Source organism: Chiloscyllium plagiosum, unplaced genomic scaffold, assembly GCF_037043375.1.
Source record: "Chiloscyllium plagiosum isolate Xiang-an unplaced genomic scaffold, Cpla_swu_hap1 HiC_scaffold_4, whole genome shotgun sequence".
Taxonomy (NCBI): Eukaryota; Metazoa; Chordata; class Chondrichthyes; order Orectolobiformes; family Hemiscylliidae; genus Chiloscyllium; species Chiloscyllium plagiosum.
The window spans coordinates 130,808,904-130,832,838 of record NW_028270142.1 but is presented as its reverse complement, the minus strand read 5'-3'; the positions used below and the strand labels follow the sequence as shown (position 1 = coordinate 130,832,838).

General features: G+C 43.6%; 1 protein-coding gene across 3 annotated transcripts in view; it reads right to left on the bottom strand.

Annotated features, from left to right (window-relative positions):
- Positions 1-23,935, bottom strand: part of mtcl1 (microtubule crosslinking factor 1) — a 211,681-nt gene that overhangs the window by 75,922 nt on the left and 111,824 nt on the right. For all 3 annotated transcript variants that reach the window (XM_043687777.2, XM_043687778.2, XM_043687776.2), the window contains exons 6-8: positions 23,386-23,541; positions 8,427-8,549; positions 2,695-2,925 (exon numbers count right to left, since the gene is read on the bottom strand). In XM_043687777.2, coding sequence (XP_043543712.2) covers positions 2,695-2,925; positions 8,427-8,549; positions 23,386-23,541 — 510 coding nt within the window. The remainder of the gene's footprint in view (positions 1-2,694; positions 2,926-8,426; positions 8,550-23,385; positions 23,542-23,935) is intronic.

Sequence of the window (23,935 nt, the reverse complement as noted above, 5' to 3'; positions counted from 1 at the left end):
ACCTTATTTCAGCCTTGTTCAAACATGGACAAAAAAGCTGAATTTCAGAGGTGAGCCCAGAGAGATAGCCCTTGACATCAAGGTGCACTTAACCTAGTGTGGTATGACAGGGTCCTAGCAAAACAGAAGTCAATAGGAATCAAAGGGAGAGCTTTCCACTGGTTGGACTCAAATTTGGCTCAAAACAAGTTGTGAATGTGGTTGTTGGAGGTCAGTCACCTCAGCTCCAGGAGATCTCTGTAGGAGTTCCTCTGGATAGTGTCATAGGTTCAACCGTCTTCTACTGCTTCATCAATGGCCTTCCCTCATCATAAGGTTAGAAGTGGGGATGTTCACTGATGATTGCACAATGTTCAGCACGTTCACAACTCTTCAAATACAGAAGCAGTCCATGTCCAAATGCTGCATGATCTGAACAATATCCAGATTTGGGTTTATAAATGGCAAAAACATTTACATTACAAATTCGCCAGGCAATGACCATCTCCAACAAGCGGATACCATTTACCTGAAACTAAACTGGACTAGCCATATAGGCATATGGCTACTACAGTAGTTCAAAGGCTAGGAATTCTGTAGCAACTCACCTCCTGACATCACAAAGTCTGTTCACCATCTACAATTCCACCAGTATGGAAGCAGGTCATTTGGCCCATCGAGTCCACACCGAACCTCCAAAGAACAACCCACCCAGCCCACTGCTGTAACCCTGTTTTTCCCATTGCTAACCCACCTAGCCTGCACAGCCCTGGATACTATGGGCAATTTAGCATGGCCAATCCACCTCATCTGAACATCTCTCAACTGTTGGAAGAAACCAAAGCAACCAGAGGAAACCCATGCAGACACAGAGGGAACGGGCACACTCACACAGACTATCACCTGAGGGTAGAATCGAACCTGGGTCCCTGGCACTGTGAGGAGGCCGTGCTAATCACAGAGCCACTGTGCCACCCAGAAAATAAAAGTCAGGTGTGTGATGGAATATGTTCCACTTGCTTCAGTAACATTCACGAAGCTCAACTCTCTATCCAAGATACAGCAGCCACATGACTATCACCTCATCAACCACTTTCAACATTTACTTCTTCACTACCAATGCACACTGGTAGCAGATACTTATCTGTAATTGAGCTTTGTTATATCTTTGCAACCTTGTGACCTCTATCACCTAGACAGACAAAGAAAGCAGATGATTCCAAACATTATCACCTGCAAGTTCTCCCTCCAAGTCTCACATCATCCTGACTTATAACTATGTTGCTGTTAGTTTGCCACAGGTGTGTCAAAATCCTGGAACTTCCTTCCAAACAACACCATTAGTGTCCTTGAGTCCCGAGGCCTGCAACCGCTCAAGAAGACAAGCCACTACCACCTTCTCAGGGCAGTCAGGAATGGGCAATGAATGCTGACATGGACAGTGACAGCCAAATGTTGTGATTTAATGAAAATGAGCAGGAAAAGTGCAAAATGAAAGGTGATGAAATGAAATAAGAACAACTTATGGGAAGGACTAAAGAAAGTCAAGGCATGTCAAGGCTGGAGGCCAAATGCTTGAGAATGCGATCAGAATAGTCGGGTGATCAGCACAGACTTGATAGGCCGAAGGGCCTTTTTCTGTGCTGTCGACCTCTATGAATACAATGCTAAAGGACAAGTAACGTGATGAGGTTGAAAAGGTACAGGAGAACTGCCACAGAAGCTCATGAATGTGATAAGCAAGAATCACTAAACAGAAAAGAAATATGAGGTAGGTTCAGCAACTGCTGTAAAAGCTTCATGATACCAGCGTTTTGTCACGGCGACTAGGACGAGTCCACAGTACTGAAGATTCAAACAGGTTTGTAATTCATTCTTTGACAGCAAGGAGAATAGCTGGAGCTGTGACTTGTTCTCTCCCTGCTTTGACTGAGAGTAGCTTAACAAAGATCTCAACATTTCATTCTTTGCCTGGGATGAATTAAATCTTGTGTTCGAAGATCGCTAAAGAAATCAATAGGATAGAGATTAATCAATATTGGCATCAGCTATAGTTTGAAAACACAGCGTTTTTTCCTGTGTTGGATGTTGTGATAGCTCTACCATGTCCTTAAGCCTTGTTTCAAATACAAGGAAGCTTCCCCTGTGCCAAAATAAACAATCCTTTCCTCAATGCCAAAATGTTCCATTCCTGGCAACATCCTTTTCAGCTTCTCTGTACCCTCTCTAGTGCAATCACATCCTCATAAGGCACTGACCAAAGTTGTACACATTGGCTGTCGTTTAACTGGTGTTTCATACAACTCTAGCACAACTACTGTGCTCTTACATTCTATGAAGCAAAGATCCCAGATGCCTTGCTAACATCCTTACCAATCTATTCTGTTCCTTTCAGGGATCTGTGGACAATACAGCCCAAGTTCTCTTTATTCCCCAACTTTTGGTGGACTGCAAGAAGATTCAAGAAGGCAGCTCACCATCACCTTCTCAAGGGGAGACAGGGACGAGCAACAAATGCAGGTCAGCCAATGATGCCCATATCCCACAAAATAATAAAACAAAAATCTCAGTATCCCATCATTCCCATGCACCTCTGTGCCTGTCCTATTTTTAAAATTATTTGCCAAATCTCAATTCCAAAATCAAAAACTGAGACTGCTCAAGACTGCAAATTAGTTGTGCATAGAGTTGAGATGCAGGGATCAGGGGTCATACCTCCAAGATGTCCTCTTCACTGTACTCCACCTTCTTGCCTTGCCTCCAGTGTTTGAGCAGCCATTTCAGTTTGACATAGAACAGGTAAGTGCTGTCCTTGAACATTCTCATCTCCTGCAGTAGCAGGGCCCTCTCATGACTCCATGACTTCTGCTCCAGCCTGTTCTGCAAGCTCAGGCTCTGCACTTCAAAGTCTTTCCTGCGCAAGTTCTTCTGGTTTTCTTCTTCAATCTGTGGCAGCAAAGAAAATATTACTCCAGGCACTTTAGATTTACTAGAACATGAAGCTAAAGATGCAATCAGTCAAGAAAAGGCCCACCTCAGGATTCACTTCGCGCTACATCGATCAGAAAGAGGTCCTGGTCCCTCTTTAATAACCAGGAGAAAGTGAGGACTGTAGATGCTGGAGATCAGAGTTAAAAACCGTGTTGCTGGAAAAGCACAGCAGGTCAGGCAGCATCCGAGGAGCAGGAGAGTCATTCCTGATGAAGAGCTTATGCTTGAAACGTCAACTCTCCTGCTCCTCGGATGCTGTCTGACCAGCTGTATTTTTCCAGCTCCACACTTTTTGATCCTTTTCAATAACCTTCCACCCTAATCCCCACAATATATATACAAGAGAAACATAATTAAGACGTGGTGTTCAAAACAAATCTAAATTTAAAGGTCTTTGCATGCAGACTTTACAGATACTTTTGCAGCAGGGGGTGGGGTTGGGGGAAATGATTTTTCTCACTCTATGATCAAAAGTGGAGCAACGTTGAAATCTAATCTCAGTATTGAGCACATTCTGGCTTTTTTCACCTTTTTACTGCTTCAATACTATATCCATCTGAGGTGTCAGCAGAGGCTTAATTACTGCTGCCTTACCAAGGCACTCAGATCTCTCCATGCCAAACCTGTGCCCACTAGCACCCAACAACAGGCTTTCCTGCATGTTGGGAATTTATTTCCAATTAGACCTTGTAAAACCACTGCTGTAATTCACCGAGGCAAAAAGAGACGATATCTGTCTCACCAGTTTGACATGGAGTTCAATCCAACTCAGCATCAGGAAACACGGCCCATTGTATTTCCAGGTTTTCCTCAGACACAGGAAGCTCCTTATCAATTTGGGTAAGACTCAGGGCTGAAAATGTGTTGCAGGAAACGCACAGCAGGTCAGGCAGCATCCAAGGAACAGGAGAATCGACGTTTCGGGGCATAAGCCCTTCTTCAGGAATGAGGAAAGTGTGTCCAGCAGGCTAAGATAAAAGGTAGGGAGGAGGGACTTGGGGGAGGGGCGTTGGAATTGCGATAGGTGGAGGGAGGTCAAGGTGAGGGTGATAGGCCGGAGTGGGGTGGGGGCGGAGAGGTCAGGAAGAAGATTGCAGGTTAGGAAGGCGGTGCTGAGTTCGAGGGATTTGATTGAGACAAGGTGGGGGGAGGGGAAATGAGGAAACTGGAGAAATCTGAGTTCATCCCTTGTGGTTGGAGGGTTCCCAGGCAGAAGATGAGGCGCTCTTCCTCCAACCGTCGTGTTGCCATGGTCCGGCGATGGAGGAGTCCAAGGACTTGCATGTCCTTGGTGGAGTGGGAGGGGGAGTTAAAGTGTTGGGCTACGGGATGGTTGGGTTGGTTGGTCCGGGTGTCCCAGAGGTGTTCTCTGAAACGTTCCGCAAGTAGGCGGCCTGTCTCCCCAATATAGAGGAGGCCACATTGGGTGCAGCGGATGCAATAGATGATGTGTGTGGAGGTGCAGGTGAATTTGTGGCGGATATGGAAGTGTCCCTTGGGGCCTTGGAGGGAAGTAAGGGGGGAGGTGTGGGCGCAAGTTTTGCATTTCTTGCGGTTGCAGGGGAAGGTGCCGGGAATGGAGGTTGGGTTGGTGGGGGGTGTGGACCTGACGAGGGCCCTGTTTTCTAATCCATTGTATTACACACTACTAATCCACTCTGAATTAAATCCTGTTTATAAATTATAAATCCCACTGTGTGAGCATGTAACAGTATGTTTTTAATCACCAAATGAAACTGAACCATAACAAAATGCCTGTGGCTATCTCAAGTCCAATGACCTCAGCTGGCAAGACTTAAAAAGGAAATGGATGCATTAGACCAGTAACATTACAATTTAGAAATTAAATAACATTTGTTACGGAAAATAATTAGTGCATTTTGCCCAAGGAGCGTATTTGCTTGAGGCAATTTAAAAAGTCTCAAGATAAATTTGACTCCACATTTTCCACATGAACACAATCTTCTGCCAATGTTTCTTAACCTCAGCATGACTCTGTGAAGAAATTCTTGATTCCCTTTCCATGATTGGAGGAATACAATTACTTCCTTTCTACGCAGTGTGCGTGTGGGGAGATGACATCATGGGGGCTATAACATTCTGGACAGACTCTTGACTCAAAGCTCCGTGGCATCTATCCATTTTTTTTGTCTCAGTAAAAATTCCCTGGAAAAGTTTACTGAAAGCCTGGCAAAGAGTGGGAGATACAATGACGTCCTCCTGACTTGAATAAGTCCAAGGAATAAAACCAAATACAAATGCAACTTTCTACACACATCACCACATAGATCAGAAACTTTGGAAGGAGCCTGACCTGAGCTACTTTCTGACTATTACATATAGAATCATATAGCACTTCAGTTGCATTCCTGCACTCTTTCTCCATAAGTTTGCAAATGTTTCCCTTTTGAATACAGTTTTGGGGCTGACAAGAAACCTTCTCATGACTGGTCCCAGATTTCTGCTATTTATCTTGCCTCAAAAGGAAAAGAATGCTCTGCTTTGAATGCGAGCTGCATTTTTCCTCATCAGGAAATAAAGATCCTTCTGAATTTTAAGAACATTCGTTAGGGATTTTGAGCCGTTTCGAGTCGGCTTCACCATTCAGTAGGATCGTGAGTGAATCTGACTGTGGCCTCAACTACACACATTCCTACCTATTCCTCTATTAACTTCTGACTGCCTTAAAAATAGTCCATGACCCTGCCGTGACCAAACCCTGGGGAACAGAGTTCCAAAGATTCATGTCCCTCCAAGAATCAATAATGTCACCACACCCCTATCTTAAATGGGACATCCTTCTGTCCTCCCAAAGTGCAGTCTCTCTCTCATAAGGGGCAGCATCCTTTCATAATCCACTCTGCCAAACCCCTCAGGAATGCAAGATCAGTCTCTAAACTCCAATGGATTAAGGTCCAGTCTGCCCAACCTCTCCTCATAACATAAGCCCACCTTCCCAGCTATCAGTCAATTGAACCATCTCTGAACTTACTCCTAATGCATTTATATCCTTCAGTAAATTAGGAGATCAAAACTGTGCACAGTATTCAAGATCTCTACAGTGTCCCGAACAATTTTAGCAAAACAAACCTGGTTTTACATTCCATATCCCTGGCAACAAATGAGGAGATTCCATTGGGCTTCCTGAAAGCATGCTGGACTTGCATATTAACCTCCTTTGTTTCAGGTACTCAACAGCAAGATCTGTCTGAACCTCAGAGTTTGGTAATCTCTCTGTATTTAAATGATAGAGGGACTTTTGTCAGGTTCATTGACTACCTCTGGGCAAAATGGCCTCTTACTCTATCATGAAAAACAGGCTGTTAGGAGACATGCACTTCCACAACTGGGGTGCTCTGCTCACTAACTCCTACAGTCCTCATACTGAGATGAGCAATTCACAACACCACTGCCACAGAAACAACAGCATTCAACTACTTGGAGCTGGGAGTCAGATACAAGACTGACTTATTGACAAGGCGAAAGTGAGTAATGCAGATGATGGAGATTAGAGTCAAGAGTGTGGCGCTGGAAGAGCACAGCAGGTCAGGCAGCATCTGAGGAGCAGGAGAATTGACATTTCGGGCAAAAGCCCTTCATCAGGAAATTTCCCGAAATGTCGATTCTCCTGCTCCTCCGATGCTGCCTGACCTGCTGTGCTTTTCCAGCACCACACTCTCTGACACCCTATGCACCAAAAAGCAAGATCCCTGCAGATTAATGAAAAGGAAAACCATCACCAATTCCCAGCAGGAATCTAGCAATTGCAAGACGAGAATAGCCAAGGTCAATCAAGTTTGCCCCATCCAGGTAGTCACACCTTATAAAAATAATAGAACTGTTAACTAATTGTATCAAATCTATTTCTATCAACTCATCTACAAAACACTCACATCATCAGAGAAAACATCTCAGTTGAGAAAAGCTATGGGAACTATAGGTCTCAAGTCACCGGTTCTTCTCAAGCTATGTGACCTTCACCTTGTACCGGGTCTCAAATTGGTCATATATTCCAAATAGGATTGCCCGCAGTGGGTGAGCCCTTAATTATGGGTTTGCTGTTGAAAGGTGCATAAGTGCTTTGCCTTCTGGGAGATCCAGAGAGTACTTGTTAAAGAAGGCTAGGCTGGAGAACTGGTGAAGGTAAAACTGGCAAAGGCTTCTTCTATATCGGCGAAAGTCTTTCAGTCAGGGAGAACCCTGTCATCAGGAATTTTAAGCAGTTGGACAGCTTTCCAAAGGATAGAAGGTCCTCAGGCTGAACTCATGGAAGGCCACAGCTTGTAAAGAGGACACCCGCACCAATCAACCCCACCACCCCATGGCCGAACATTTCAACTCCCCCTCCCATTCTGCCGAGGACATGCAGGTCCTGGGCCTCCTTCATCGACACTCCCTCACTACCCAATGCCTGGAGGAAGAACGCATCATCTTCCGCCTCAGAACACTTCAACCCCAGGGCATCAATGTTGACTTCACCAGTTTCCTCATTTCCCCTCCCCCCACCTTACCCCAGTTCCAACCTTCCAGCTCAGCACCATCCTCATGACCTGTCCCTCCTGTCAATCTTCCTTCCCATCTATCTGCTCCACCCTCCTCTCTGACCTATCGCCTTCACCCCCACCTCTACCCACCTATTGCACTGTTAGCTACCTTCCCCCTCTCATTTAGCTCTCCACCTCTGAGGCTCCCAGCCTCATTCCTGATGAAAGGCTTTTGCCCGAAACTCAATTTCTCCTGCTCCTGGGATGATGCCTGACCAGCTGTCCGTTTCCAGCACCACTCTAATCTTGACTCTAATCTCCAGCATCTGCAGTACCCACTTCTGCCTTATAGTGAGGGCAGTCAAGGGATGTAACACACAAGGTGAGTAGGTCATGTTTTGCCCTGGGACTGGTCTCCAATATCTCTTTTTGCAAAAGGGTGTGTAAGTCATGTTTTTGTTAATAATTATTATTAGAATGGCTTTTAATGTGAGATGACACTGAATCTAAAGAACAGAGAATCGGTCTCCTTGTTGTACAGTCAAATCCATCCAATTTTTGACCCAGCCATTCCAACACAGTCAGCTCTTGAAGGTTTATGGTTCTAATTACACTGTCAATCCTCTAGCTCCTTACCAAGTTTCCTTTCTTTGTGTCTGAACATGAATTATGTTAACAGATTGTTCCACCGCCCTCACCTAATGCCCACACATCCACTTTCGAGTTGAGATCACTGCATAGCAAGTAAGTGCAGAACTTCACCCATACCCATAGACACTGAGACCAAAGGGATCCAAACAAAAACACGAGTGTAAATGACCGATTGAGCAGAGGCCAAGGATTAAATTTAGCACTTTATGATTCTGCAGCACTCGAATCAGCAAGGGTCACACTCTTCTCAAGTGTAACTTTTTCCCAGGAGATCATGTGAATCTGCTCAAATAATTTACCTCAGAGATTATCGGTACCCACCTGAATGATCTTGCTGGTGAATTTTTCATTTTCGCCCTCCCGAAGCTGCCTTTCCTGTTCCAGACGAACTTGCAGTTCCTGAACAGATAGATCCTGGTCTGGTAAAACATGGGATTCCCTGAGCTGTGCATTTCAGATAAAGGGACATGTTAAGTTGAAGCTGAGTGAATAAATGGCCTGATCTCAGAAAACCTCCTCAAGCATTTCTCAGTCATCAAAGAAGTGAAAATAATGCCTCTACTTGTGATTCTTAGGTTTACCCACTGCACATGACTACGACTGTTCACATTGTTAATTCTCAGCAGTAATAATGACCCAAGTCAGAGCTGCAATGAATCTCACCTTCTGTCAGTAACTCATTGGAAATGCTGGTGATGGCAAATTGGGATTTGGTCCCTTCACAAAAATCTTGATGGTAAAATTACCAACAGAAGAAATTTCAACCCAACCATTTAAATAGTTTCCCATTCTGTGCTTCATTATTAAAGATGCTAAAATTTAATAACAGCAGTATCAACTATGGTAGTCAATGTTTCTGAATATTGGATTGCAGTGTTTCTAGCTACTGCTCTTCATTAAAGGGCTTTTTCTGACTAATAAACAATAAGTCAGACCTTCAAGCAAACCTCCTCCCGAGTTCTATTCAATGCAGACTCTAAGATAAACATTAGAGTTACTTAAACTATTACTTGCCACCAGTTACATCATGGATTGGCCTTAACTGTAGATGGATTCACACCACAGAATAGAAACTGGAGATCATATTTATGTCTCTCCCACCAGAGTGAGCTTCATACATAAAAATAAGATAACTATATCCTGTTTCTCCTCAACCTTCACACATTTGGAATTTCCTAATCTTTTCTGCACCTTTATCCTCTCTTGTCGAGGTTTCCTAAATTTCATGTACTCTCACTCTTCTTTTCAGTATCTTACAGTGCTACAGAACAGGACACCATTCAGCCCATAGTGCCTGTACTAGCTCGGATCTTTGGTAAAGTAATCTAATTCATCCTACTTCCCTGTTCTATTCCCATAGCTCTGTAGTTTATTTGCCTCTTCCAGTTTTACCCCAATTTAGAAAGTTACTGTTAAAGCTGCTTCTTCATTGTTTTAGATAGTGCATTTCGGATTTAAAAAGCTACTGTGACAAACACTTAGCAAATAGCAATCACAACATGATTGAGTTCATTGTCCCATTTGTAAGTGAAAAATCATGAATCAACTACTACAGTTTTAGATTTGTGTGAGGCCAACGTTAATGAGGTGAGACAGAGATTGTAGTGATTGTAACGAGGTCAGCCAGCTGGTCTAATTAGGGAGCCCTGGCTGACAGATAAAAAGACGTGTCAGAGATTTCTGGCCCTCAGAGCTGACTCTGAAGGAGCAGCACGAAGTCAAGGAATTTTCATGTGTAAATAAAGTTAGAGTATGTGTATAGAGTTACTTCAGAGGCTGCGTACAAAGCTCTGGTACGGCCACACTTGCAGTATTGTGTACAGTTCTGGTCACCACATTATAAGAAGGCTGTGGAAGCTTTGGAAAGGGTGCAGAGGAGATTTACTAAGATGTTGCCTGGTATGGAGGGTATGTCTTACAAGGAAAGGCTGAGGACCTTGAGGCTGTTCTTGTTAGAGAGAAGAAGGTTGAGAGGTGACTTAATAGAGACATACAAGATAATCAGAGGGTTAGATAGGGTGGACAGGGAGAGCCTTTTTCCAAGTATGGAGACGGCAAACACGAGGGGACACAACTTTAAAGTGAGGGGAGATAGGTATAAGACAGATGTCAGAGGTAGTTTCTTTACTCAGAGAGTAGTAAGGGTATGGAATGCTTTGCCTGCAATGGTAGTAGATTCGCCAAGTTTAAGTGCATTTAAGTCGTCCTTGGATAGGCATATGGAATAATGTAGGTGGGATAGGCTTCAGATTAGTATGACAGGCTGGCGCAACATCGAGGGCCGAAGGGCCTGTACTGCGCTGCAATGTTCTATGTTCTAAACTGGGAAAATCTTCTAATGGGTAAAACAGCAAAAGAATAGCAGAGGATGTCTAAAGAAACATTTAACAAAATACAAAACCACTTCATACCTCTGAGAGGGTAAAGCTCCACTTCACAGAAGGAAAAGCAATGGACGATTAAAAAGATAAGAGCTGAGGAAAATGCAAAAACAGCACAGATCCTGCTGAATTGAAAAGATACAAAGACCAGCATAGGGTCACAAGGCAACCTATAAGAGCTAGTAAAAGGAAATATGAAAAGAAACTTGCCTGGGGCATCAAAACCAATAAGAAAAAAATTGTACAGTCAAGGGAAAGTGGGTGGTCAGGAGTAATGCTGGCCCATTAAAGACTGAACATGGGCATATTATAACTGACTATGTGGAAACGGCGGAGATGATGAATAATTAATTTGCCTCATAATTCACAGGAGAAAAGGAGGATAACTTGCCAGAAGTCCTGAGGAAATTAATAGTCGATTGTGAACAGGAATTGAATTATCATTAACAAAATTAACATAAGTAAAACATTGGTAATGAGGAAATTAATGGAATTAAAGAGTGACAAATCCCCAGGATCTGATAGTTTCCATCTGAGGGTGTTAAAGGAAGCATTATAGATGCTTTAATTGGTTTGTTTGGAAAATTAACCTTCACCATCCTTAATTATTCACAAGTACCCTCTGCTTTATGTCCTTTAGTCTTCATGCATCTTCCTTTGGTCAGTATTTATTGCCCATGCCTAGTTTTCATTAAGAATGTCCGGTGAGCTGCCTTCTTGAATTGCGTCAAAAATCACGAGACACCGGGTTACAGTCCAACAGGTTTATTTGAAACCACAAGCTTTCAGGGCCTCCGCTCCTTTCTCAGGCAGCTGGTATCATCTGATGTTTGACTTTGTCCACTCCCATCCAATACCGGCACCTCCACGTCTTGAACTGCTGCAGTCCATATGCTGCAGGCAGACCCACAATGCCATGAGAGAAGGAACTTCAGGATTTTTACTCAGCGACAATTAAGGAACCGAAATATACTTATGAGGCAGGATGATGAGTGGGTTGGAGGGGAACTTACAGTTGGCAGTGTTCTTATGTGTTTGCTGCCCTTGTCCTTTGAAATGGAAATGGGGGTTGTGGGTTCGGAAAGTGGCGTGAAAGGAGCATTGGTGAATCTCTATAGATGGCTGACGCTCAGTGGCAGCAGTGTATGTAATGGAAGGTTTGTAGATATGCTGCCAATTAAGTGGGGATGGCAGCAGCACTATTGACTGAGCTGATCCAATCTTAAATGACATAGCTGCTACACTGAGTTGGTGGTAGATGGTGAGGAAACCAACAAGAGGGAAAAACATACTTGACCTCATCTTTACCAATCTGCCAGCTGCAGATGCATCTGTCCTTGCCAGTATCAGGAAGAGTGGCCACTGCATACTCCTTGTGGAGATAAAGTCCTTTATTCACATTGATAACACCAACACTCTGCTAAATAGGATACACTGCAAACAGATCGAACAACTCAAGACAGGACCTCGATGGGGCACTGTGGGCCATCAACAGCAGCAGAATCTGCAAGCTCATGGCCCAGCATATCTCCTCTGTACCATGACTGTCAAGCTAGGGGATCAACCCTGGTTCAATGGAGAGTGCGGGAGGGCATGCCAGGAGCAGCACCGGGGTACCCAAAAATGAGTTGTCAACCTGATTAAGCTCCTAAACAGGACTAATTCCGTGCCAAACAACATAAGATGCAGGTGATAGAGCTGAGTAACCCCACAACCAATGGATCAAATCTACGCTCTGTAGTCTTGCCACATCCAGTCGTGAATGATGGTGGACAATTAAACATCTCCCCGGAGGAGAAGGGTCCACAAATATCCTCATCCTCAATGATGGAAGAGCCCCAACACATCAGTGCAAAAGATAAGATTGTAGCATTTACAGTAATCTTCAGCCAAAGGTGACTCCTCCTGTGTCATAGTCACACAGCACAGAAACAGACCCTTCAGTCCAACTCATGTGTCAATCAGTCATCCCAAACAGACCTAGTCCCATTTACCAGCACTTGGCCCATAGCCCTCTAAAGCTTTCCTATTCATATACTCCATCCAGATGCCTTTTAAATGTTGTAACTGAACCTGCCTCCACCACCTTCTCTGGTGGCTCATTCCATGCATGCACTGCCCTCTATGTGAAAACGTTGCCCATTCAGGTTCTTTGTAAATCTTTCTCCGCTTACCTTAAACCTATGCCCTCTAGTTTTGGACTCCCCCACCCCAGTGTTCCCCAGTGTTACAGATACCAGACATCAGCCAATTCAATTGACTCTAGTGGGTTTTGAGAAGATGTGTAGCTCAGGCTGAGGTCTGGATGTAGGTTTGCTCGCTGAGCTGGAAAGTTCATTTTCAGACATTTCGTCACCCTTCTAAGTAACATCTTCAGTGAGCCTCCAGACGAAGCACTGTTGATGGTTCCTGCTTTCTATTTATATGTTTAGGTTTCCTTGGGTTGGTGATGTCATTTACTGTGGTGATATCAATTCCTGTTGTTTTTTTTCTCCGGGGTGGTATATGGGCTCCCAGTCAATGTGTTTGTTGATAGAGTTCCAGTTGGAATGCCATGCTTCTAGGAATTCTCATGCGTGTCTCAGTTTGGCTTGTCCTAGGATGGATGTGTTGTCCCAGTCGAAGTGGTGTCCTTGTTTATCTATACGTAAGGATACTAGTGAGAGAGGGTCATGTTGTTTTGTGGCTAGTTGATGTTCATGTATCCTGGTGGCTAGTTTTCTGCCTGTTTGTATTGTATTTTGTAATGACTGCCAGACTTCTCAGACCCCTTGGCATCATGGTGGCCCACAATCCCACCAACACACTAAAACAGCAGCTAATGAACTTGAAAGACCCTATACAGACAACAAGTAAAACAAATGTTATTTACAAAATACCGTGCAAGAACTGTAACAACACTACATTGGACAAACAAGCAGAAAACTAGCCACTAGGTTACATACAGATAAGGAAGGACACCACTTCGACTGGGACAACACATCCATCCCAGAACACGCCAAACAGAGACACACATGAGAATTCCTAGAAGCATGGCATTCCAACCAGAACTCTATCAACAAACACATTGACTTGGATCCCATGTACCACGCCCTGAAAAAAAACAGGAAATGACATCGCCACAGGAAATGACATCACCAACTCAAGGAAACGCAAACATATAAATGGAAAGCAGGAAACATCAGCAGAACTCCATCAACAAACACACTGACTTGGACCCCATGTACCACCCCCTGAAGAAAAAAGAACAGGAAATGACATCACTGCAGGAAATGACATCACTAACCTAAGGAAACCCAAATGGTTAAATAAAATGGAGGAAACATCAGCAGTGCTTCGTCCGGAGGCTCATTGAAGATATTACCGAGTATGGTGACAAAACATCTGAAAATGAACCTTCCAGCTCAGCGAGCAAACCTACATCGATTCACTCTGTCAGATATCAAGAAATTATTGGAGACACTTCATACTGAAATGTCTATGGGCCTCTGGTAATGCTCAGGCAATAGTACTGAAGACTTGTGCTCTAGAACCTGCTGTTCCCCTAGCCAAGCTGTTCCATTCCAACTAGAAGGCTGACTTCTACCCAATAATATGGATACATCCAGTACATAAAAATGACAGATAAAATCTGACTAATTATCATCCCATTAGTCTAATCTCGATTATTAGCAAAGCGATGGAAGGTATCATCAACAGTGCTATCAAACAGCACCTGCTCAGCAATAACCTGCTCAGTGATGCCCCCAGTTTGGGTTCTGCCAGGGCCACTCAGCTCCTGACCTTATTCCAGTCTTCCCATGACATCAAAGTTACATTTGATAAGTGGTGGTGTCAAGGAGCCTTAGCAAAACTAGATTAAATGAGACACACAAAAATTGCTGAAGAAACTTGGCAGGTCTTTTAGCATCTGTAGAGAGCAAGGCGGCCTTTGTGTGGGACGGCAGAAAATGGGGGAATTACTGAACGAGTATTTTGCATTAGTATTTACTGTGGAAAAGGACATGGAAGATACAGAATGTAGGGAAATAGATGGTGACATCTTGAAAAATGTCCATATTACAGAGGAGGAAGTACTGGAAGTCTTGAAATGCATAAAGGTGGATAAGTCCCCAGGACCTGATGAGAACTCTGTGGGATGCTAGGGAAGTGGTTGCTGGACCTCTTGCTGAGATATTTGTATCATCGTAGTCACAGGTGAGGTGCCAGGAGAGTGGAGGTTAGCTAACGTGGTGCCACTGTTTAAGAAGGGCGGTAAGGAGAAGCCAGGGAACTATAGACCAGTGAGTTGTTGGAGGGAATCCTGAGGGATAGGATGTACATGTATTTGGAAAGGCAAGGACTGATTAGGGATAGTCAACATGGCTTTAAAGAAATAACAAAGAGGATTAATGAGGGCAGAGCTGTAGATGTGATCTATATGAACTTCAGTAAGGTGTTTGAAAAGGTTCCCCATGGGAGAGTGGTTAGCAAGGTTAGATCTCACGGAATACAGGGAGAACTAGCCATTTGGATACAGAACTGGCTCAAAGGTAGAAGACAGAGGATGGTGGTGGAGGGTAGTTTTTCAGACTGGAGGCCTGTGACCAGTGGAGTGCCACAAGGATTGTTGCTGGGTCCTCTTCTTTTCGTCATTTATATAAATGATTTGGATGTGAGCATAAGAGGTTTAGTCCATAAGTTTGTAGATGACACCAAAATTGGAGGTGTAGTGGACAGCGAAGGGGGTTAACTCAGATTACAACAGGATCTTAATCAGATGGGCCAATGGGCTAATAAGTGGCAGATGGAGTTTAATTTAGATAAATGCGAGGTATTGCATTTTGGGAAAGCAAATCTTAGCAGGACTTATACACTTAATAGTAAGGTCCTAGAGTGTTACTGAACAAAGAAACCTTAGAGTGCAGGTTCATAACTCCTTGAAAGTAGAGTTGCAAGTCGATAGGATAGTGAAGAAGGCATTTGGTATGCTTTCCTTCATTGGTCAGAATATTGAGTACAGGAGTTGGGAGGTCATGTTGCGGCTGTACAGGACATTGGTTAGGCCACTGTTGGAATATTGCATGCAATTCTAGTCTCCTTTCTATCCAAAAGATGTTGTGAAACCTGAAAGGGTTCAGAAAAGATTTACAAGGATGTTGCCAGGGTTGGAGGATTTGAGTTTTGGGAGAGGTTGAATAGGCTGGTGCTATTGTACCTGGAGGCTGAGGGGTGACCTTATAGAGGTTTACAAAAGTATGAGGGGCATGGATAGGATAAATAGACAAAGTCTTTTCCTTGGGGTCAGGGAGTCCAGAACTAGAGGGCATAGGTTTAGGGTGAGAGGGGAAAGATATAAAAGAGACCTAAGGGGTAACCTTTTCACACAGAGGGTGATACGGGTATGGAATGAGCTGCCAGAGGAAGTGGTACAGGCTGGTACAATTGCAACATTTCAAAGACATTTGGATGGGTATATGAATAGGAAGAGTTTGGAGGGATATGGGCTAGGTTGGGACTAGATTGGGTTGGGATATCTGGTCAGCATGGACGGGTTGGACCGAAGTGTCTGTTTCCATGCTGTACATCTCTATGACTCTATGATTCTAAGTCCAGTGACCATTCTTCAGAATCACCCAGAAACAAAGGGGAAGCTTACCACAGGTTGACATCATACCTGGCACAATGGAAGAAGGGTCATTCTATTGGAAAAGTTAACTCTGTTTTCTCTCCACATGGATTCAATACTGTGGTGCTGGAAAAACACAGCAGGTCAGGCAGCATCCGAGGGGCAGGAGAGTTTTGGGCAAACACCCTCCATCTGGAATGAGGCTGTGAGCCGAGGGGGTGGTGAGATAAAAGGGAGGGGGGGTGGGGCTGTGGGAAGTTAGCTGAGAGTGCGATAGGTAGATGGAGGTGGGGGGAGTAAGAGAGGAGGGAAGGATAGGTGGGAAGGAAGATGGACAGGTAGGACAGGTCATGAGGGTGGTGCCGAGGTGCCAAAGGCGGTTTCTCTCCACTTAGACTGCCAGGCCTGCTGAGTATCTCCAGCAATTCCTGGTTTTGTTTGTTTCAGATCTCCAGCTGCCATTGTTCTTTGTGTAATTTTGTTAGCTTAGGAAGATGGCTGTGGTAGTGGGAGGTCAGTCACCTCAGCTAAAGAAATCTCTGCAGGAGTTCCTCAGGGTAGTGTCCTAGGCCCAACCATCTTCAGCTGCATCACCAACCACGTATGCTCTACCATAAGGTCAGAAGTGGGGATGATCAGTGATGAATGCACAATGTTTGGCACCATTCCTGACTTTGTCAGATAGAGAAGCAGTCCATATCCAAATGCAGCGATATGTGGACAGTGTCTAGGCTTAGCCTGACAAATGACAAGTAACATTAATGCCTCACAAATGCCAGACAATGGTCATCTTCAACTAGAGACAATCCCTTGACATTCAATGGCATTACAATCACTGAATCCACTTTGTATTTGCAGATACATTCTATTTTGTTCAAAAAGCACACAATCTGTTGGCAGTCAGTCCATGTGACATTTTATAAATTCCTACTTTGGAAATAGAACCAGTCTGATTCAAGGTTTGGTACAGACATACTCTAATTACACACCTTTAATGCATTGTCTGAGCTGAGATGTCACTAGTTTTTTTACTGATAAAAACATAAGTTATCTTGGGAATGTGACTTGAAAGAAGTTCTGGGATTTCCATATTAATCAACCGAAACCTGCATCCCCATTCTAAGTGTTTGAAGACTGAACAGCAGTCTAGGTTTGTTCAATGTATCACATCAGTTGTATGACACTTTGATCTTTTGCTATGAATTCTGTGTCCTATGATCCTGCCCCACTAGCTCCCTGATGAAGGAGTAGCGCTCTGAAAGCTTGTACTTGCACACAAACCAGTTGGACTATAATGTGATGTTGTGTAATTTTTTAAACTTTGTCCATCCCAGTCCGACACCAGCAACTCCACATCATCCACATCTATCAACATTCTGTGATTTCACAATTGACTAGAGATTGGTGTAGCCATATAAATACAATGGCTACAAGAGCAGGTCAGCAAATAGGAATCCTGCAGAATGTATCAACTCTTGACTGCCAAAAGCCTGCCCACAGTCTACAAGGCTCAAGTCAGACGTGTGTGGAATACTCCCCACTTGCCTGGATGGCTGCAGCTCCAGGTGCTTGACACCATCCAGGACAAAGCAGCTCACTTGATTGGCGCCACAATGACAAACATCCACTCCCTCCACCGCTGACGCTCAGTAGTAACATTGTGTACAATCTAAAAGATGCATTGCAGAAATTCACCTAAGTTCCTAAGACAGCAACTTCCAAACCCATGACCACCACCACCATTTAGAAGGACAAGGGCAGGAGATACATGAAACACCACCACCTACAATTTCCCCTCCAAGCCACTCACCACTCATACCTGGAAACATACCGCCGTGCCTTCATGTGTTTCTGGGTCAAAGTCCTGGAACTTTGGGTCTACCAACAGAAAATGGACTGCAGCGGTTCAAGAAGGCAGCTCAGCACCACCTTCTCACCAGCAATTAGAGATGGGCAATAAATGCTGCCCTGGCAGGTACACCCACATCCCATGAGCGAATTAAGAAAAAAATTCTTAGGTGTATCAAAAGTGTCAGGAGTGGTTTTTATCTTATCGCCAAAATTGGTAGATCTGCTACTATACCTGTCCAAAGTGATTAAAGGGCTTGGTGTGTGTTAAGTTCAGGTCTCATCGGTATAATCAAATGTTCAATGAACACATTAGGCACCTTGTTATGCCAAAGGCCAGAATGTCTCGCAGTTTCAAGAACCATGAAGTCACGAAAAATGAGGGCTGTATGGGGTAGAATGTGGGCTATCAGTAGTTGACAGTCGACAGTCTATATATTTGTGGGACTGCACTTGCATGCCTATTTCTGGCTCTATAAACATTTCCACATAAAAAAGTGCCAGGCTATTTTTGGAACAGTTTCCAGAACTCCCTTTAGATATGCTACACCCACCCAACAAGTGAAAATGTAAGAGATGATTTTGCAATGAAACGCTGCTGGTGGGGAATCCCTGCGCACATCACAAACTGTTAACATCATCCTTCTCTGGAGAAAAAAATATATTCTAACTGAAGACCTTTCCTCATCAAACACTTTGCTGCAGTTGTGGTGTGCAGATGACAGTGTGGGCCTCTGTCTCACTGAACGTAATTTGACTGGTCTGGAAGAACGAAAGACTGTTAAAACTGACCTGATGCAGATATAGAAAGAGAAACACACGTTTCAAAGAAGAAAGATCACAATTGTGCATTAGTCCAAAGCCTGGGTGTAACTTCTGATGTTAAAAAAAACATCAGCGTGGTCGGACTCCACCCCTGGTGAAGGCTCGAGTATAATTACATTAACCTCTGCCTTCACTCTTGGCTGATTCCAGTCTTTTAGTATTTCTCTAATTTTTAATTTGATGTGAGAGAGAGAGAGAGAGCAAGAGAGAGAGAGAGAGAGAGATGATTGTCCATTTCGGTTAGCCCATCCTTATTTGACAAACCAATTGTTCAACTCAAAGATTCTCCTTCAATTCCTCAGATTCATTTACATTTATCAAAGAAAAGCCGAGAGTTTCAATTTCAAGGCAGGTAGCAGGAAACCACTGGGGGGAGATGGGAGGAGGGGGTGCTGACCAACTCAGGAGAGAGACTCTGTGAAGATGAGATGTTCATTGTTGGATGAAGTTAAAAATCACACAACAGCAGGTTATAGTCCAACATGTTTATTTGAAAGTATAAGCATTCGGAATGTATTTTTGTCCAGAGAAGGATGATGTTAACAGTTTGTGATGTGTGCAGGGATTCCGCACCAGCAGTGTATCATTACAAAATCATCTCTTACATTTTCATTTGTTGGCTGTGTATAACATATGTATAAGGCATTCTGGAAACTGTTCCAAAAATAGACTGGCACTTTTTTTTGTGGATTTGTTCATAGGACCAGAGGTAGGCATGCAACAACTTGACTGAATTTTTGAAGAAATAACGAAGAAGACTGATAAGGACAAAGTAGCGTACGTGATCTATATGGACTAAAGTATGACAAGGTTCCGCATGGTAGACCGGTTAGCAAGGTTAGATCTCATGGCATACAGGGAGAACTAGGCATTTGGATACAGAACTGGCTCGAAGGTAGAAGACAGAGGGTGGTGGTGGAGGGTTGCTTTTCAGACTGGAGACCTGTGACTGGTGGTGTGCCACAAGGATTGGTGCTGGTTCCACCGCTTTTTGTCATTTATATAAATGATTTGTATATGAACACAGGAGATATAGTTAGTAAGTTTGCAGATGACACCAAAATTGGAGGGGTAGTGGACAGCGAATAAGATTACCTCAGATTACAACAGGATCTTGACCAGATGGGCCAATGGGCTGAGAAGTGGCAGGTGGAGTTTAATTCAGATAAATGTGAGGTGCTGCATTTTGGGAAAGCAAATCTTAGCAGGACTTACACATTTAATGGTAAGGTCCTAGGGAGAATTGCTGAACAAAGAGACCTTGGAGTGCAGGTCCATAGCTCCATGAAAGTAGAATCGCAGGTCGATAGGATAGTGAAGAAGATGTTTGGTATGCTTTCCTTTATTGGACAGAGTATTGAGTACAGGAGTTGGGAGGTCATATTGTGGCTGTACAGGACATTGGTTAGGCCACTGTTGGAATATTGCATGCAATTCTGGTTTCCTCCCTATCGGAAGGATGTTGTGAAACTTGAAAGGGTTCAGATAAGATTTACAAGGATGTTGCCAGGGTTGGAGGATTTGAGCTATAGGGAGAGGTTGAATAGGCTGGGGCTGTTTTCCCTGAAGCATCGGAAGCTGAGGTTTATTAAATCATGAAGGGCATGGACAGGATAATAGACAAGGTCTTTTACCTGGGGTGGCGGAGATCAGAACTAGAGGGCATAGGTTTAAGGTTTTCATACAGAGGGTGGTACGTGTATGGAATGAACTGCCGGAGGAAGTGGTGGAGGCTGGCATAATTACAACATTTAAAAGGCATCTGGATAGGTACACGAATATTAATAGTTTAGAGGGATATGGGACAAGTGCTGGCAAATGGGACTAGATTAGGTTAGGATATCTGGTTGGTATGGACGAGTTGGACTAAAGGGTCTGTTTCCGTGCTGTACACCTCTATGACTCTACGTGCAGTCCCACAAATATATAGGTTGCTGACAACTACTGATAGCTCTCTTCTTAACCCATACAGCTCTCATTTTTCGTGACTTCGTGCTTCTTGAAGCTGCGAGACATTCTGGCCTCTTGCATAATAAAGCGCCTAATGTGTTCATTGAATATTCAGATTATACCAATGAGACCTGAACTTAACACACACCAAGCCCTTTAATCACTTTGGACAGGTATAGTGGCAGATCTACCAATTTTGGCGATAAGATAAAAACTGCCCCTGACATCTTTGACACACCTAAGAATGTTTTTTCTTAATTCGCTCATGGGATGTGGGTGTACCTGCCAGGGCAGCATTTATTGCCCATCTCTAATTGCTGGTGAGAAGGTGGTGCTGAGCTGCCTTCTTGAACCGCTGCAGTCCATTTTCTGTTGGTAGACCCAAAGTTCCAGGACTTTGACCCAGAAACACATGAAGGCACGGCGGTATGTTTCCAGGTATGATGGTGAGTGGCTTGGAGGGGAAATTGTAGGTGGTGGTTTTTCATGTATCTCCTGCCCTTGTCCTTCTAAATGGTGGTGGTGGTCATGGGTTTGGAAGTTGCTGTCTAAGGAACTTAGGTGAATTTCTGCAATACATCTTGTACATAGTACACAATGTTACTACTGAGCATCAGCGGTGGAGGGAGTGGATGTTTGTCATTGTGGTGCCAGTCAAGTGAGCTGCTTTGTCCTGGATGGTGTCAAGCACCTGGAGCTGCAGCCATCTAGGCAAGTGGGGAGTATTCCAACACACGTCTGACTTGTGCCTTGTACGCTGTACGCAGGCTTTTGGCAGTCAAAAGGTGAGTTACAGGATTCAGAGTTGCTGACCTGCTCTTGTAACCATTGTATTTGTATGGCTAGTCCAGTTCAGTTTCTGCTCAATTGTGCAACCACAGGATCCTGACAGTAGTGGTTTCAGTGATGGCAATGCCACTGAATGTCAAGGGATTGTCTCTTGTTGAAGATGATCATTGCCTGGCATTTGTGTGACACGAATTTCACTTGCCATGTCTCAGGCTAAGCCTAGATACTGGTTATGGACTGCTTTTGTATCTGATGAGTTAAGAATGCTACCAAGCATCGTATATTGATCAGTGATCATCTGATCTTATGGTGGAGCAAAAGAGGTTGGTAAAGCAGCTGAAGATGGTTGGGCCAAGGACACTACCCCGAGGAACTCTTGCAGAGATGTGTTGGGCTGTTGGTTGGTCAGTGCAGCGTCTCAGTCATGAACACATACTGAGCCTTGACTGAGTGTTCTGACATCCATTAGAATGTTGGAACAGTTCAGCCTCAGGGCCTGAATGATGGATACTTTAATTATCCTGTTGTAAAAAGGAGACATTCTTTAAGAACATGGAAACTAATGAGTGATGCTTTTTAAAAACATTTTCAATTTACAGATTTTTCTGCTTCCTTTTTGTTTATCCTCCAGCATTCTAATATATGTAAAGCCTGATTTCTCCTCCATGATGTCATGCTAATAGTGCTTGATTATATTTTGTTTTCTAAATGCTCTTCTATCGTATAACAGATGCTAACATTTTCCCAATAAAGATGTCAAGTTAACTCGTCTACAGTTATTTTCTTTATCTCTCCTTTAATTTTTGAGTAAAGGTTTTATACAGATAGTTTTCCAATCCTTTGGCACTTTTCCAAAATCCAAGGATTCCGGTTCAATTGTGATCTGCAGCCTAGCACAGTCTTCCTTGAGAAGGGTTCCCTCTTTGCCTCCTCTATAATCCTCCAACTTACTGATAATCAAAGACCGATTGACAAAGCAAATCATCACAGACAGTTCTAAATATTAAAGCCAGGTGTCGTGACCCTTAAACTTTAGAAGATGTGCTTTTAGAAACATCAGAAGCAGTGTTTTTTTCATTTGAGGTGAAACATGATGGCCTAAAATGGAGTAAATTGGACTGAACTCTGCCTGGCAACAGGCCAATGTGATGGAGACACCAGGGGGCACAGGTCAAATCCGACAGAAAACGAAGTGCAAACTTTAACGCCTGGACACAAAAGGAAGGCAGATTCCCAGAGGTATTCAGACAAAGGTTTTGGAGATGACCACCCATAACAGGTACCAAGCTAAAGGAATGAACATCTTTTAGGGAAGCAGCGAGCAGAGTGCTGGTGAGAACACAACTCATTCTGAAAAACAAACCTACCACTGTGGAAAGTTAGACACCAGGCTGAACCTTACAATGGAAAAGCCATTTCATTATGCTCATAGACTCAAGTCTGGAGAAGCACAATGGCAGATTTATCTTAGCAAAGTGGGGTGATGGGCTGGGAGAATTAGCCGCAAGATTATATGTCTACAGAGAGTGAGATGTACTGCATAACGTTGTCTGTTTTTGATTGTGTTAAGAAGTTGTTTGGGAATACTTTCCATTAATTTATTAGGTTTCTACTAAATGATGTTTAGTCGATATTGATTTTATTTGGTTTGTTAAGGTAAAAGTCTTTTAATGTGAAATCTCATTGAATGCTTTGTACAGATTGTACGAAATTCAGATCTCTTTTTAAAATGTATCCATCTCTGCAGGGACTATTACACAGAAACATGAAGATTTGAATCCCTTTCTCCTGATTGGGAACACAGCTCTGCACAATGGAAATTGCTGCCTGACTCAAAATGCTTCCCAAATTGTTACCAAAAACAAATGTCTTTAGTTACCTCTGTACTGAAGCAGCTCTCATCTTCTGTCCTGTATATTTTGTAGTCTCCATCAGCTTTGCGGATTTGGTCCATAGTGCCTCGGCTCTGAAGGGTTTCTTGCTCTTCTCTAAGACTGGGGACTAGCTGCCAATCAGGCTGGTCCCTCAGTTTGGACTGTTGAGTGCATGGGCGATTTAACAAAAACAATAAAGGACAGGGAGGAAATAAAAAAAAACAAAAATGGGTATAGTCGACGACTAAAAAACTACAAGACAAAGAAAAGCGTGAAAAGGAAAACCAACTTAAACACAGTGGCATAAGAGAGTGATGAAAACAGAACCAAAATGAGTATAAGCAAAATGATGGGCTGAAACATCTGAAAAGAAAAAAGAGAAAGAGAGGAAAAAAGAATGCAAACACTGGTTATGAGGCGCATGCAATGAAGGATGCATGAATCAAACCAACGGTAAGCTTACAAATCATGAAAGAATTTGCCTATCCCTTGCAGGAGCCATGCACAAAGCACCATTCAGGAGGGGGTTAGTGGGGGCTGGTTCCGTGACTAGAA